The sequence below is a fragment of the Tupaia chinensis genome, unplaced genomic scaffold (genome assembly GCF_000334495.1).
Source record: "Tupaia chinensis unplaced genomic scaffold, TupChi_1.0 Scaffold000407_4, whole genome shotgun sequence".
NCBI lineage: Eukaryota > Metazoa > Chordata > Mammalia > Scandentia > Tupaiidae > Tupaia > Tupaia belangeri.
Genome location: NW_006159912.1, coordinates 4,462,876 through 4,475,987, shown reverse-complemented (window position 1 = coordinate 4,475,987; position 13,112 = coordinate 4,462,876). Strand labels below are relative to the sequence as shown.

The following is a 13,112-nucleotide window of genomic DNA, read 5'->3' as shown; positions in this document are numbered from 1 at the left end:
ATAGACTGGGAAGCTCACGTTCCTGTGTGCCACGCGATCTCGCCGATTCTGGTTTGGCCAAAGTCTGAACTTCTCATAAACAGATGAGGTGGGCTGTAGAACCTAATGTAAGATTCAGAAAGTCAGAGCGGGAAGATATTCAGTCCCACGTATTCTTTTTATAGGCTCAACCGCAGAGCTTGAGAGCAGTGATGATTTGCTCCAAGTTTCCCAGCCACAGAAGGACAGGGGCAGGGCTACACAAATTCTTCAACGACCTGACCTAATCCAGGAAAAAGCTTGCTGCGCATCGAGTGCATCGACGCTCTACTGACGAGGCCTGGAACACCGAGCAGGATCAATCTATTGCTTTTGACTGCCAGTAGAGGCTGAGCGCTGATTGGCCTGAGTTCAGGAAACGGAAAAGAGGGCGTGCCTAAGTGCGCGCCGGAGGGCGTGCGTGCGTGCGGCAGTGCGGGGCCCGCTGCGGTCCTGGACCTGGTGGCTTGCTTTCTCACTTTCTCTCTTTCTCTCACTCTGTCCCTTTCTGGTCAAATTAAAATAAATAAATGAATGAATAAATAAAGTTAAAAAAACAATTCTTTAAAAAAGTAGTATGGGGTGCGGCAGTGCGGGGCCGCTGCGGGAGGTCATGGCGTCGCTGAACTGTAGCTCCGTGGTCTGCGTGGTCTGCGTGGTCTGCCTGGAGAAGCCCACGTACTGCTGCCTGGCCTGCCGCGTGCCCTACTGCTCCGTGACCTGCTTCCGGACGCACAGAGAACAGTGCAACCCTGGAACTCGTCCTGTTGAGAAAAAAATACCTGCAAAAACTGTAAAGCCTGTGGAAAACCAAGATGACGATGACTCTATAGCGGATTTTCTCAATAGTGACGAGGAAGAGGACAGAGTTTCTTTGCAGAATTTAAAGAATTTAGAGGACTCTGCAACGTTAAGAACATTACTGCTCAATCCCCACCTGTGACAGCTGATGGTCAGCCTGGACCACGGGGACAAAGCGAAGCTCATGAGGGTCTGCATGCAGGAGCCCTTGTTCGTGGAGTTTGCGGGCTGCTGTTTTCGAATCATGGAGCCGTCCCAGAGCGAGGACTCGTAGGATGGCTTAGTGTGCTGCTCACCCACAGATGTGCTCGGCTCCAGGACTGGCCCACTCCTCCCCGGGAGACCAGGTAGTGTGGGGCCCGAGTGAGGGAGGCGCTTCCCGCCTGGCTGGTGCAGGTTATGCGGAGCGTCACCGCCATCACGTGTGCTCATGCTTCAGGCCCATGGCGTGCTCTAGGTGGCAAATCCCTTATCAAGAGGTACTTAACATTCAGTACTTGTTTTAAAAAGTTTTATTTTTGGTACAGATAGCATTTATCAAGTTTCACACTCACGTGAGTTAAAAACTTGATCAGTGTTATTACTAAATAAAATCAAGATGTGGTCCTGTTGTACTCTCAAAACAAAAAAAAAAAAGTAGTATGGGATGGGGGGGACAGTGGGTGGCGTTGGTGGTTAAAAGAGCTGGACTTCCACATGGCCAGCTGCAGCTCGAGTCCCAGACCTGGCATCTCCCCCTCTCTCTGACTCTCTCTGCTCAAAACTGAAAAACAATAACAATATTTTTTAGAATTATTTCCTTTAATATTATTTTCCAGTTTGATGGGGGGGGGGAGGGAGGGGAGCAAGCCACAAGGTCTGGGACTTGAACCATAGTCGGCCATGTGGGATTCCAGCACCCACATATTGCTCCATGTGGGAGTCCAGCACCTTTAACCAGCATACCACCTGCTGGCTCCATCCCTTACCCGTCTTCCTAGTGCCAACAGATAACTTAAATTTTGGGACCAGCAGATGGTGTAATGGATATATCACTGGACTCCCACATAGTCAACCACAGTTCGAGTCCCAGATCTGATGGCTTCAAACTCATCCCAGTGGCTTCAAAGTCATGCCAGGCACATGTGCGTGCATTCTCAAAATTCCGAGAGTAGAATAGAGAAGGGATTGCAGCATGGCCATCCCCCTCAGGGAGTGATTCTTGCTTTCCATCTCTGTCTCTGGTGAACACACACGTCCTCTAGTAAAAACCTCTCTCGGGACCAGCAGTTGGCGTAATGGCTATGTCGCTGGACTCCCATATAGTTAACTGCAGTTTGAGTCCCAGACCCAGAGGCTTAACCTCACGTTGCGTGCGTGTGCGAGTGTGCCCAAGATCCCAAGAGGAGAATGGAGGAGAAGGGATTGCAGCTGGCCATCGCTCCTCGGACGCACAGAGGTAAGCCTCCGCTCCCACCTCGGCGCCCCTGCCACCGGCTCTGGGACCCACGTCGCGGGAGGGGGCCCCGCCCCCGCTTAGCCTTGGCGGCGCCTGATCCTGTCGCTGATGCGCTGGGCCTCCCCCGTGTGTGCGACCTGTTCATGTCTGCGGGTTTTGAACGGCCAGAACCTTTCTCGTACCCTGTTTTTCCCTCCTGCCACACTTTCTGCCTTCTTCGAAAATAGTTTACTGCTTTTGCTGCAGAAGTCTACCCTAGTAGCTGTTTCTTCGTTTTAGCATTTAGGCGTCGCTGTTCACCGTTTGGCAAAAGCTAAGAGAACCTTTTTTTTTAAAGAAGTATTTAACTTTATTTATTAAAAAAAAAAAATTTGACCAGAGAGGGATAGAGTGAGAGTGAGAGAGAGAAAGCAAGCTGCCAGGTCCAGGACTCGAACTGCAGTCAGTCATGTGAGAGTCCAGCACTCTTAACTGCCATGCCACCTCCTGGCCTGGAGAAACAATTTTTCTATTTTTGGGGGGAGAGGTTTTTGCTATAGGGCGCTTGGGCTCACCAGAAAGGCAGAGAGAGACAGAGAGACAGCAAGAAATCACCCCCCAGGGGGTATGGCCACACCACAATCCCTTCTCTGCAGTCTCCTCTCGGGATCTTGGGCATGCACGCACATGGCATGAGTTTAAGCCACCAGGTCCGGGACTCAAACCACAGTCGAGTACATAGGAGTCCAGCAACATAGCCATTACACTAACTCTGGTCCCAACAATTTTTTTTTTTTTTTGCAGAGGTTTTTGCTATAGGGCGCGTGTGCTCGCCAGACAGACAGAGACATAGAGACAGAAAGCCAGAAATCACCCCCCCCCCAGGGGGGATGATCACGCTGCAATCCCTTCTCCTCCATTCTCCTCTAGGGATCTTGGGCACGCATGCACACGCGCCCGGCGTGAGTTTTAAGCCACCGAGTCCAGGACGTGAACCGCGGCTAACTATGTGGGAGTCCAGTGACATAGCCATTACGCTAACTGCTGGTCCCCCTAATTTTTCTTTTTTAAGTTAACATCTTGGTGTTGGTCTGTGGCCCTGCAGTAACACAAGGCTGACCCACATGGTAGGATTCTCCATTTAAATCCAGGGCCCTCCTCAAACATGCTTGGCCAGTGATGTTAATGATCTGGGACTGGTTGAGGCTGAGAATTGTATGTGATTTCATTTTATGACTGATAGAACCGTTATTTCTATGACATAATCCTTTAATGGTGGATATTTGAGTTATTTTGCTTTTGTTGCTGCCACAGGCAGTGCTAAAATGATTTATCTAAAAAAAAAAAAAGGGCCAGTGATGGTGTGGCGGAGGTGCCTGGATCCCACATGGCAAAGGGTGCAGTTTGAGTCCTGGATCTGGTAGCTTGAAAAACACACTGGGTATTTGTGTGTGTGTGCCCCAAATCCTGAAATGAGAGATGAAGAGAAGGAATTGCAGTTTGACCCCCCTCCCCTTCTCCTGTCTCTGACAATATTGGCAGCCAAATCCAGATCCACCAGGTCCAAGACTCAAACCTCAGTCAGTCATGTGGAGTCCAGCACCTTAACGACCACACCACCTGTTGGCCCCCCTCTGTTGACCTTTTTTTTTCTTAAATTATTTTATTTTAACTTTATTTATCCAATTTTAATTTGACCAGAGAGGGACAGAACAAGAGAGCGGAAAAGTGAGGAAGCAAGCTGCTAGGGCTGGGGACTTGAACCGCGGTCAGCCATGTGAGAGTCCAGCGTCCTTAACCACCATGCCACCTGCCGGCCCTGACTCTTGTATTTTTCTTTTTTAAAGATTTATTTTATTGAGGCCAGCAGGTGGTGGGGTGGTTAAGGTCTCTGGACTCCCACATGACCAACCACGGTTTGAGTCCTGGACCTGGTGGCTTGCTTTTTCACTTTCTCTCTCTCTCTAACTCTATCTCTCTCTGGTCAAATTAAAATAAATAAAGTTAAATAATTCTTTTAAAAAAAAAAAAGATTTATTTGGGGCTGGCAGGTGGCATGGGGGTTAAGGCACTAGACTCCCACATGGCTAACTGTTCCCACATGGCTGACCATGGTTCGAGTCTTGGACCTGGCAGCTTTCTTTCTCACTTTCCCTTTCTCTCTCTCTGTCTTTGTCTGGTCAAGTTAAAATAATAGTAATAATAATAATAAATGAAATAAATCTCGTAAAAATATTTGTTTTACTTTACTTTATTTATTTTAATGTGACCAGAGAGGGACAGAGAGAGAGAGAGAAAGCGAGAAAGCAAGCTGCCACGTCTGGGACTCAAACCACAGTTGGCCATGTGGGAGTTCAGTGCCCCTAACTACCATGCCACTTGCTCTCCCCCATTGGCTCTTAAGTCTCTGTTTTGAGAATTAGAGAACGACTGAAAACGTAGACGTGGCAAAGAGAACTTACGAGATGCTGGGGCTGCGGGGGAGCAGGAGCAGTAGCTTTGGTTCTGCCTCTGGTTCTATCCCCTCTCATCTCTGGCTTACAGTGGGAGGTTTCAGCACCTTCTTTCTTTTCCTGATGTCTCTGGAGCATTTTCAAGAAAAACCTTATTCGCTTGCTGGAACAGCAAAGGGGTGGGGACCTGGGGTCCTGAGTACTTTCCTTTTACCCTGCAGCCCTATGGGGCCGCTCTAGGAATCCCAGGGCAATCGGGCATATCAGTGTTGCTGGAGATGAAGATTTGAGCTGTCAGCTTCCTTTTCTAGCATGGAGGGCGTTGTTGTAACCTGGGTATTGCTCTCCCTAGAGAGACACATTGTCACAGTGTTCTTGTCACGGTAGCTGAGGAGGAGTTGGTATTACTGCTGGTAACTGTATCCTCCTGTGTGTGAGCCCATCCTTTGCGACCTGAGTACCAGTACTGCCTTTGCTGAGAGACATGGTCTGGGGAAGAAAAGTGAACTTTCACGTGTGGTGTCCATTTGCTCTGGCTTCCTCCTCCTAGGCCCCAGCCACCTGCCAGCACTGACCTACCCTCCCAGTCAGCCAGCAGAGGCTCATTGCCTTCTTAGTCTTTTTTAAAAATATTTTTTCCATAGGGCATGTGTGCTTGCTGGAGAGACAGAGAAAGTGAGAAATCACCCCCCACCCCCACCCCCACCCCGGGGATGGCCATGCCTCAATCCCTTCTGCTCCTGGGAGGGAGGTGCATGTGCCAGGTGTGTTTCAAGCTCTTGGATCCTGGATCGAACTGCAGTTGGCCATATGGGAGGAGTCCAGCACGTTAACCACAATCTGCTGGCCCCTTCCCTTGTTCTTTCAAGCATCAGGTCCAGGCATAGAACTGTCCTTCTGTCAGGAATGCTTCTCTTACTGCCTGGCCAGCCCTTCTTCTCTGAGTTCTTTTGTCTCCTGTCCCTCTCAGGTCAAACTAGACTAGATCCTTCTTACTTTATCCCTATCTCTAGCTGCCATTGCTAGAGTAAGCCCTCTGGGTGGCTGTGGTGACTTCTAGCTGGAGAGTCCCAACAGCGCAAGCAAGTCTGGAATCTGAAACTGCTGGGAGAATTATTGGGCACCCACCCATTGAAGTCAGTGTGCCACGTAATTGTGGTGAGACTCCTGAGATGAGGCAAGGCGGAAAGGATGGGGACAGGATTCTGGGGTGCATGAGCCCTGCTTCCGCAGCCCCTCTGTGTACTTCTCCCTGCTTTGCTCTCTCACTTCCTTCGTAGCCATCTCACCCCACTCACGTCCCGTACCCCACACACGTGCTTCCCACGTACATGCAGGCTTGGGGGGGTGGGGCTTTCATTGCAATGAGGATGATGTGTGTCTGGCATTTATGTCTCTTTCAGAACAGTGCAACCCTGGAACTCGTCCTGTTGAGAAAAAAATACCTGCAAAAACTGTAAAGCCTGTGGAAAACCAAGGTGGGTTGATTGACTTCAAACTAGACAACCTACAAGAGGTTTCAGATAGACTGAGTTGAAAGAAAAGAGGAGACGGGGCTGTACGGGGAGTGAGAGCAACGTCTTCATTAGGGAGCAGCAGCTGCCCAGCCCTCACCACGAGGAGTTAGTGCAGGTGTTGCCACAGGTGGTACTGAGCAGCCTGAAGCATCCTCAGAAGAGATACGGGGGGCAGGAGGCAGAGTCCATGGCCATTGTTAGGGGGTTAGGAACCTTCTGCAGTCACAGCTTGGTCTCCCTCATGAGCCTGGCTGGGCTGTCGGCCCCCCCTGAGCTAGTCCTAGGGAGGAGGCTTCCTTTGGCCTCGGTCAGGTCACCTCGCTACCACTGGGAGTTCCTCAGAGCTTACAGGGTACGTGTGCTTGCCAGAGACATGGAGGGAAGGTAAGAAAGCACTCCCCAGGGGGATGGCCTTGCTGCAGTCCCTTTTCCTCCATTCTCTCCAGACTCTGGGCACGCACACACGCGCTGGGGGCGTAAGTCTCAAGCCGCCAGGTCTGGAACTCGAACTGCATCAGCCATGTGGGAGTCCAGTGCTTTAACCACTATACCACTTGTGGGTCCCCCAGCGTTTCTTTACTACCCCTGGGTGTCATTCACCATGCCAGGCTCTGGGAACAGCCTCACTGGTGCCACCAAAGAGGTATTCGACATTCAAAGTGAACGGATGGCTCGTTTTTGTCCTTAGAGAAACTTCCAGGGTGGATGTAATGTTAAATTACCTATTGTTCTTTTCATTTGCCTTCTCTTCCCTATTAATAAGAGTGTTGGTATAGTCATGAGTTCCAGAGAAGAAAGGTTTTTTTTCTTTATAACTACTTGTACTGCCCTATTACTGTCTCATGCGCATACATGTTTTTTTTTGTTTTTGTTTGGGGTTATTAGAAACTGGGACCCTGCTTTTCTTTCGAGACATGGCAGTTGATTGTGCTGTATGTCCCTTAGATGACGACGACTCTATAGCGGATTTTCTCAATAGTGACGAGGAAGAGGACAGAGTTTCTTTGCAGAATTTAAAGAATTTAGGTAAGTCTATATTGTGCTTGTTTATTTTGTCCGCCACTGAGATCATTTACTCTGTAGTGTGGCATGTGGATTTTGAGTTGAGATAGTTCAGAGTGGCGTGCAGGGCCTTCCTGTGTCAAAGCGTGTGGGCTTTCCCAGCTCCCGGCCTGCCCACAGCGCTGGTTTCTGCCTGGAGGCCCACTGGCCACATGGTGAACAGCAGTCTGCTGCTGCTTTAAGGCTAAGCTTTTCTTGAACTTCTCTCTCTTAGCCTATGTCCTGTTTGGCTTCCCTTTGTGCCTTGATGGTCTTAGTAATATCCTGCTCACCACGTTTGGTCTTGCGTCTCACACACACCCATCTGTAGGGCAGGGACCTGTGTTCCTGTACTCTTAGTGCTCGGTTTACAGGTCAGACATCAGTGCACACTGCTAATTGTAGGATTAGTATTTTTAGGGGGAAATGGGTGTTGATGTACATTTTTTTATATTGGGTTGTCAGAAAGGCTGTGATGAATTTTTGCATAGGAAAACACAGAAATATGTCATGATTTTCCCAACAACCTAGCACTGCTTATTCAATTCTGATAACAGTTCCATTACATTAACTGGCTAATGTAGTTCCTACAGGTGGGCATTATTTTCATTCTTCACATTTCACAGAATTGTGCTGAAAGGTTGTGCTTTGCACTTAGTCCCATGGTTGTGATTAGACTGAGGTTGGCGTTGAACTGGTTATAGGCGTGAGAAATTTTATGAACTGAAGCACCATATGGGTGTTGGTGTTGGTTCACTGCTGTGGTCCTGCGGCACCCTGGATCATGTGCTTTGATGTCAAGTATTTGGTATAACTGTCTACCACTGAGAACCTCTGTGCCCATAATGGAGACAGCAACTTAAATGCTGTTCGTGCTGAGAAAAGTTATTTTTTTTCATAAGCTGAAATATCATAAAGTCACTGTATTCACAGATACCCAGAACAAGAATCTGTTAGTGTCTAGCTTGGAGATCATTTGATGTTTTTTTTTTTATTATTATTATTATTTTGATCGGAGACAGAGAGAGAAAAGGAAAGTGAGAAAGGAAGCTGCCAGGTTCAGGACTTGAACTGTAGTTGGCGATGTGGGAATCCAGCGCCTTCAACCACCATGCCACCTGCCAGCTCCCATTTGATGTTTTGATCTCACCTTGTTTATATGAGACTTTTAAAAGTTCATGGGAAAATAGAATTAAAGTATGTTTATGTTTGTGTATGGTTTTGAAGCCCATGCAGGTTTTTTTTTTTAAAAAAAAAGATTTGATTCTTATTTATTAATTTATTTTAATTTGACCAGAGAGAGAGAGAGAGAGAGAGAGAGAGAAGTGAGAAAGCAAGCTACCAGGTCTGAGACTCAACCATGGTTGGCCATGTGGGAGTGTCCAGTGCCTTAACCACCATGCCACCTGCTGGTCCCCACCCATGCAGGTCTTTGATACATACTTTCAATTAATTTTTTTTTTTTTTTTTTTGGAGAGATTTTCACTGTAGGGCGCGTGTGCTCGCCAGACAGACAGAGAGAGACATAGAGACAGAAAGCGAGAAATCACCCCCCAGGGGGGATGGTCACGCCGCAATCCCTTCTCCTCCATTCTCCTCTCGGGATCTTGGGCACGCACGCACACGCGCCCGGCGTGAGTTTTAAGCCACTGGGTCCGGGACATGAACCGCGGTCGACTACATGGGAGTCCAGCGACATAGCCATTATGCTAACTGCTGGTTCCCCTCAATTAATTTTTTGAGGCCCCTGCACATGGGAACCATTGGGGTTAATTTGTGAGTGTAAAGGTTATAGGGATGCAGTATCTTGAAAGTTGTATATTATGTTAGAAAACATTTAGATTTCAGCATGTTTCCACTTGAACTCAAATTGGCTTATGTTTTAATTTTTAAGAGGACTCTGCAACGTTAAGAACATTACTGCTCAATCCCCACCTACGACAGCTGATGGTCAGCCTGGACCAGGGGGACAACAAAGCGAAGCTCATGAGAGCCTGCATGCAGGAGCCCTTGTTTGTGGAGTTTGCAGACTGCTGTTTGCGAATCGTGGAGCCCTCCCAGAGCGAGGACTCCTAGGATGACTTAGTGTGCTGCTCGCCCACGCACGTGCTCAGCTCCCAGGACTGGCCCACTCCTCCCCGGGAGACCAGGTAGTGTGGGGCCCGAGCGAGGGAGGCGCTTCCCGCCTGGCTGGTGCAGGTTATGCGGAGCGTCACTGCCATCACGTGGGCTCGTGCTTCAGGCTGATGGCGTGCTCTAGGTGGCAAATCCCTTATCAAGAGGATACTTAACATTCAGTACTTGTTTTAAAAAGTTTTATTTTTGGTACAGATAGCATTTATCAAGTTTCACACTCACGTGAGTTAAAAACTTGATCAGTGTTACTAAATAAAATCAAGATGTGGTCCTGTTGTACTCTCATTACTACTGTCCTGCTTCTAATCCAGTTGTTTAAAGTTATGTTAAATAAATCAACTTGTTAAATAGTACAGTTTTGTTCCTTTTTAAAGGAACTAAACGCAGGTTTTTCCCTAAACTTCTAGAGACTGCCTGGTTTCTTCCAAAGTGCTTGTGAGAATCAGGAGTGCCCCGCCATAGTGAGACAGTTACGGGTGCTGCTGTTTGGTCTGTAGTGAAATGTGAAGTTCTCGGTGGCCCTAATCCTGCCTTGGTAACGACCAGCCCTGACTCCCCGTCCATGCTTGATGGAGGTGCAGACTGGAGCCTGGCTTACCAGTGTCCTGGCCAGGCAGCCCTGGCTCGCCGGCTGGAGCTGTTGCTGGTATGTGGGTTTGGAGTTGCTGTGGGAATAGTTTGGCAGCTGTATGTTGATTAAATGTCTTTGGCAAGACAGCTGGCAGGAAACGGCCTCGCAGAAACAAAGGCAGAAAGACACTCGGCCAGGTGAGGGTAGAGGGTGAGGAGAGGTCATACGTGGATCAGTGTCTTTCCAGCAGAATCTGATTAAAGCCGGTAACAGTGTAGGGCGAGGGTTCAGGGCAGATGTCAGCATAGCGCAGTGGAGACTTTCTGCAGTGAAACTTCACCGAGCCCTGGGGAAGGAGAGAGAGATGCAGCTTAGCCTTGGCTTGTGGGAAGGCCAGGGTTCCTTGCAGCGTGAGTGCGAGAAACACAAAGAGTATGGCGTGAGGGGTCCAGCAGTGGCAGGATTAATGCTATTCTAAAATGGCAGCAAAGCCCAAAGCAGTACTAAAGTACGAACGTTGGTATCCAGGTAGGGAATGCCCCCTTCCTGAGTGTTGCCCTGCGTTTTCCCGACTGCTTACAGCCAGAGCATCGAGACTGTTACTCTTCTGTTGGTGCTTGCTGTACCTAGATAGAGCCTGTAGTAATTCCTTTGGTATGGTAGTTTGTTCTCTGCCTTCTGCCTTGTTTGTCTTGGGTGCTCTTTGCCATGACCCAGCGTAACAGGCTGTTAGTTCAGTTTATAGATGAAGAAACAGGGTCATCCAGTAAAGGGGGCAAGCCAGACCTAGGCCCTGGGTTCTGCCTCCAGGCAGAACACACCTTTCACCTTCCCTCGACCCCTTTATTTCCATGAGGCCTGGCTTGCTGGGGTGAGCCACAGAGCCTGGCGTGACACCACACTGGGTGCTCATGCTGTAAAGCACAGGGCCTGGACCAGCGAGTCCTCAGTGCTGTGTTCCTCAGCTGGGAAATGACATAAACCAAGCAGTACAATTTGAAGCTTGTGCCATTAGAGCTAACACACTGTCATCAGAGCCGAGTTGTTTTTAGAGTGAGACTGATTAAAAGATTCAGAAGAGGTGCTATGACACCCAAGGCCGTTTTTAAAAAGTGAGGGTCTCTGCTCCAGCTGTCACAGAGGAACAGTCCAAACTTGCAGCTGGATGGGAAGCACAGGTCCCAATTTGCCCAGTGCGGTTTGGGTTGGCCCTTGTCCCAGGCTCAGTCCTGCCCCCTGTGGACTCCTAGGCTGTACTCCTGCCTTCTAAGGTGGGAGTGAGGCACCCAGACCCGTCACACATAGCCTACCTGGGGCAGCGCTCGGATGGATGTGACTCCAGCCTGATCTTGTTGTGCCGCCTGGAGGGCATAGCCACTGGGGCTGCTGGTGGGAAGCTGAAGGCAGGCCCAGACCACCAGCCTCCTCTGAAAGCCTCGGACACCCACAGCTGCATTGGCCAGGACCAGTCCCAGAGGCCAGAGGCGGATTATTGCTCCCAGGAACCCGGTTTGCTCTGGGGTCAGCTGGGAGGAGCTCAGGAAATGGGGAACTTGAGACAAGTGTTTTTCTTCCACACCATCCAGTTCTTTAGCAGCAAGAGAGGCCATCCTGATCTTAAAAAGAAAACATCTCTTTGTAGCTTAAGGTTTATCTAGCTTTCTTAATTAAAAATGGGAGCCAGGACCAGCAGTTGGCATAATGGCTATGTCGCTGGACTCCCATGTAGTCGACTGCAGTTTGAGTCCTGGACCCGGTGGCTTAAACTCACACCAAGTGTGTGTGCGTGCATGCCAAGATCCCGAGAGGAGAATGGAGGAGGAGGGATTGCAGTGTGGCCATCCCCCCTTGGGGGTGATTTCTCGCTTTCTGTCCAAAAAAAAAAAAGGCGGGGGGGGGGCGCCAAACCCATTTTAATGTCAGCTGAACACAGGCATGAAAGCACTGGTTGTGAACAGCTGGATGCTCTGAGCTAGGCTGCACAGTGTAGCAGGTCCAAACCCCTCCAAGCATTGCCACCTGACTTCTGAGTCGTACTCACTCTCCATTTCCGCCACACGCGCTTGATGGCCGTGGCAGCTGTGTGCAGCCTCTGGATGTGTTTCCGAGTTAACCAGGAACGAATGGCTGAGGGGTTTGCCCAGAAAGGGGAAAGATAATGAAGCGGTCATTAGAGCTGTCCGTGACCTGGCTCTGCAGCAACGTCAGCATTACTGTAAAAGTTTTAAACATGTAACTTTTCAACAAATGGCTACCTTGTGCTACTGTATAAAGTAAGGTTTGAAGGTCAGTATGTGAAGCAAAGTTGGCTTCGTATATTCCAACTGCTTACCTGTGGAGAGACCTACACATGGAAGGAGCAGCAGGGAGCCTGGCAGTCACCTCCCGTCTCAGGCTCAGTCCATGGCAATGCCCAGGGAACTACAGGTCTGGACTTCCTGTGCCCTTTTAAATTCTTTTTAAACTGTCAGTTGAATTGCTTACTTCAGGTGTCATGATGATACCACATATACCCAAGTACCAATAAAAGTAGTTACTGGGGGACCAGCAGGTGGCATAATGGTTACATCGCAGGACTCCCACTTGGCTGACTGTAGTTTGAGTCCTGGACCAGAGACTTGAAATTCACATTGGGTGCATGTGCGTGTGTGCTCAAAAGAGAAGGGACTGTGGCATGGCCATTCTCCCTGGGGGTGACTTCTCGCTTTCTGTCCCCACCCCTTCCTCTCCAGCAAGCATCCGTGCCCTATAGCAAAATCTTTTCTAAAAAATAAACCAAAAAAAAAAAAGTAGTTATTGGATATTGGCGATTTGAATTTCTTTCTTTGGAAATTTCAGCATATCCTTTTTGGTATAATAATAATAATAATAATAATAGTAATAAAGGGTGGATCAGCAAGTGGCATGGAGGTTAAGGTGGCTAGATCTCACACGCCTGGCTGTGCAATTCAAGTCCCAGACCTGGAAGCTTGAAAAATATGCTAGGGGGAACCAGCAGTTAGCGTAATGGCTATGTCGCTGGACTCCCGCGTAGTCGACCGCGGTTTGTGTCCCGGACTCGGTGACTTAAAACTCACACTGGGCACATGTGCGTGCGTGCCCAGGATCCCAAGAGGAGAATGGAGGAGAAGGGATTGTGGCATGACCATCCCCTCTGG

General features: G+C 49.1%; 3 protein-coding genes and 1 pseudogene across 4 annotated transcripts in view; 3 read left to right on the top strand and 1 right to left on the bottom strand.

The window, feature by feature from the left end:
- Nucleotides 1-537: 537 nt before the first annotated feature.
- Nucleotides 538-1,237, top strand: LOC102501277 (zinc finger HIT domain-containing protein 3 pseudogene; annotated as a pseudogene).
- On the top strand, nucleotides 1,122-9,653 carry LOC102481433 (zinc finger HIT domain-containing protein 3). The gene is made up of 5 exons (XM_014590130.2): nucleotides 1,122-1,298; nucleotides 2,230-2,257; nucleotides 6,093-6,167; nucleotides 7,152-7,232; nucleotides 9,142-9,653. The coding sequence occupies exons 1-5, from the start codon at nucleotides 1,122-1,124 to the stop codon at nucleotides 9,321-9,323; spliced, it is 543 nt and encodes a 180-aa protein (XP_014445616.2). The 3' UTR covers nucleotides 9,324-9,653.
- Nucleotides 9,336-13,112, top strand: part of PIGW (phosphatidylinositol glycan anchor biosynthesis class W) — a 37,291-nt gene continuing 33,514 nt past the window's right edge. The window contains exon 1 of the mRNA XM_014590128.2: nucleotides 9,336-9,397. The gene's annotated coding sequence lies outside the window, so the exon portion shown is untranslated. The remainder of the gene's footprint in view (nucleotides 9,398-13,112) is intronic.
- MYO19 (myosin XIX) overlaps nucleotides 9,790-13,112 on the bottom strand; it is a 31,963-nt gene continuing 28,640 nt past the window's right edge. For both annotated transcript variants that reach the window (XM_014590124.2, XM_006154452.3), the window contains exons 23-25: nucleotides 11,996-12,081; nucleotides 11,265-11,570; nucleotides 9,790-10,300 (exon numbers count right to left, since the gene is read on the bottom strand). In XM_014590124.2, the coding sequence (XP_014445610.1) occupies nucleotides 10,187-10,300; nucleotides 11,265-11,570; nucleotides 11,996-12,081 (506 nt within the window). In that variant the 3' untranslated portion in view covers nucleotides 9,790-10,186. The remainder of the gene's footprint in view (nucleotides 10,301-11,264; nucleotides 11,571-11,995; nucleotides 12,082-13,112) is intronic.

Coding starts and splice junctions, on each gene's coding strand:
- LOC102481433 (XM_014590130.2), top strand. CDS start 1,122: ATGTGCTCGGCTCCAGGACTGGCCCACTCCTCCCCGGGAGACCAGGTA. Junction 2,258..6,092: donor CGCTCCTCGGACGCACAGAG/GTAAGCCTCCGC, acceptor TGTCTCTTTCAG/AACAGTGCAACCCTGGAACT. Junction 7,233..9,141: donor GCAGAATTTAAAGAATTTAG/GTAAGTCTATAT, acceptor TTAATTTTTAAG/AGGACTCTGCAACGTTAAGA.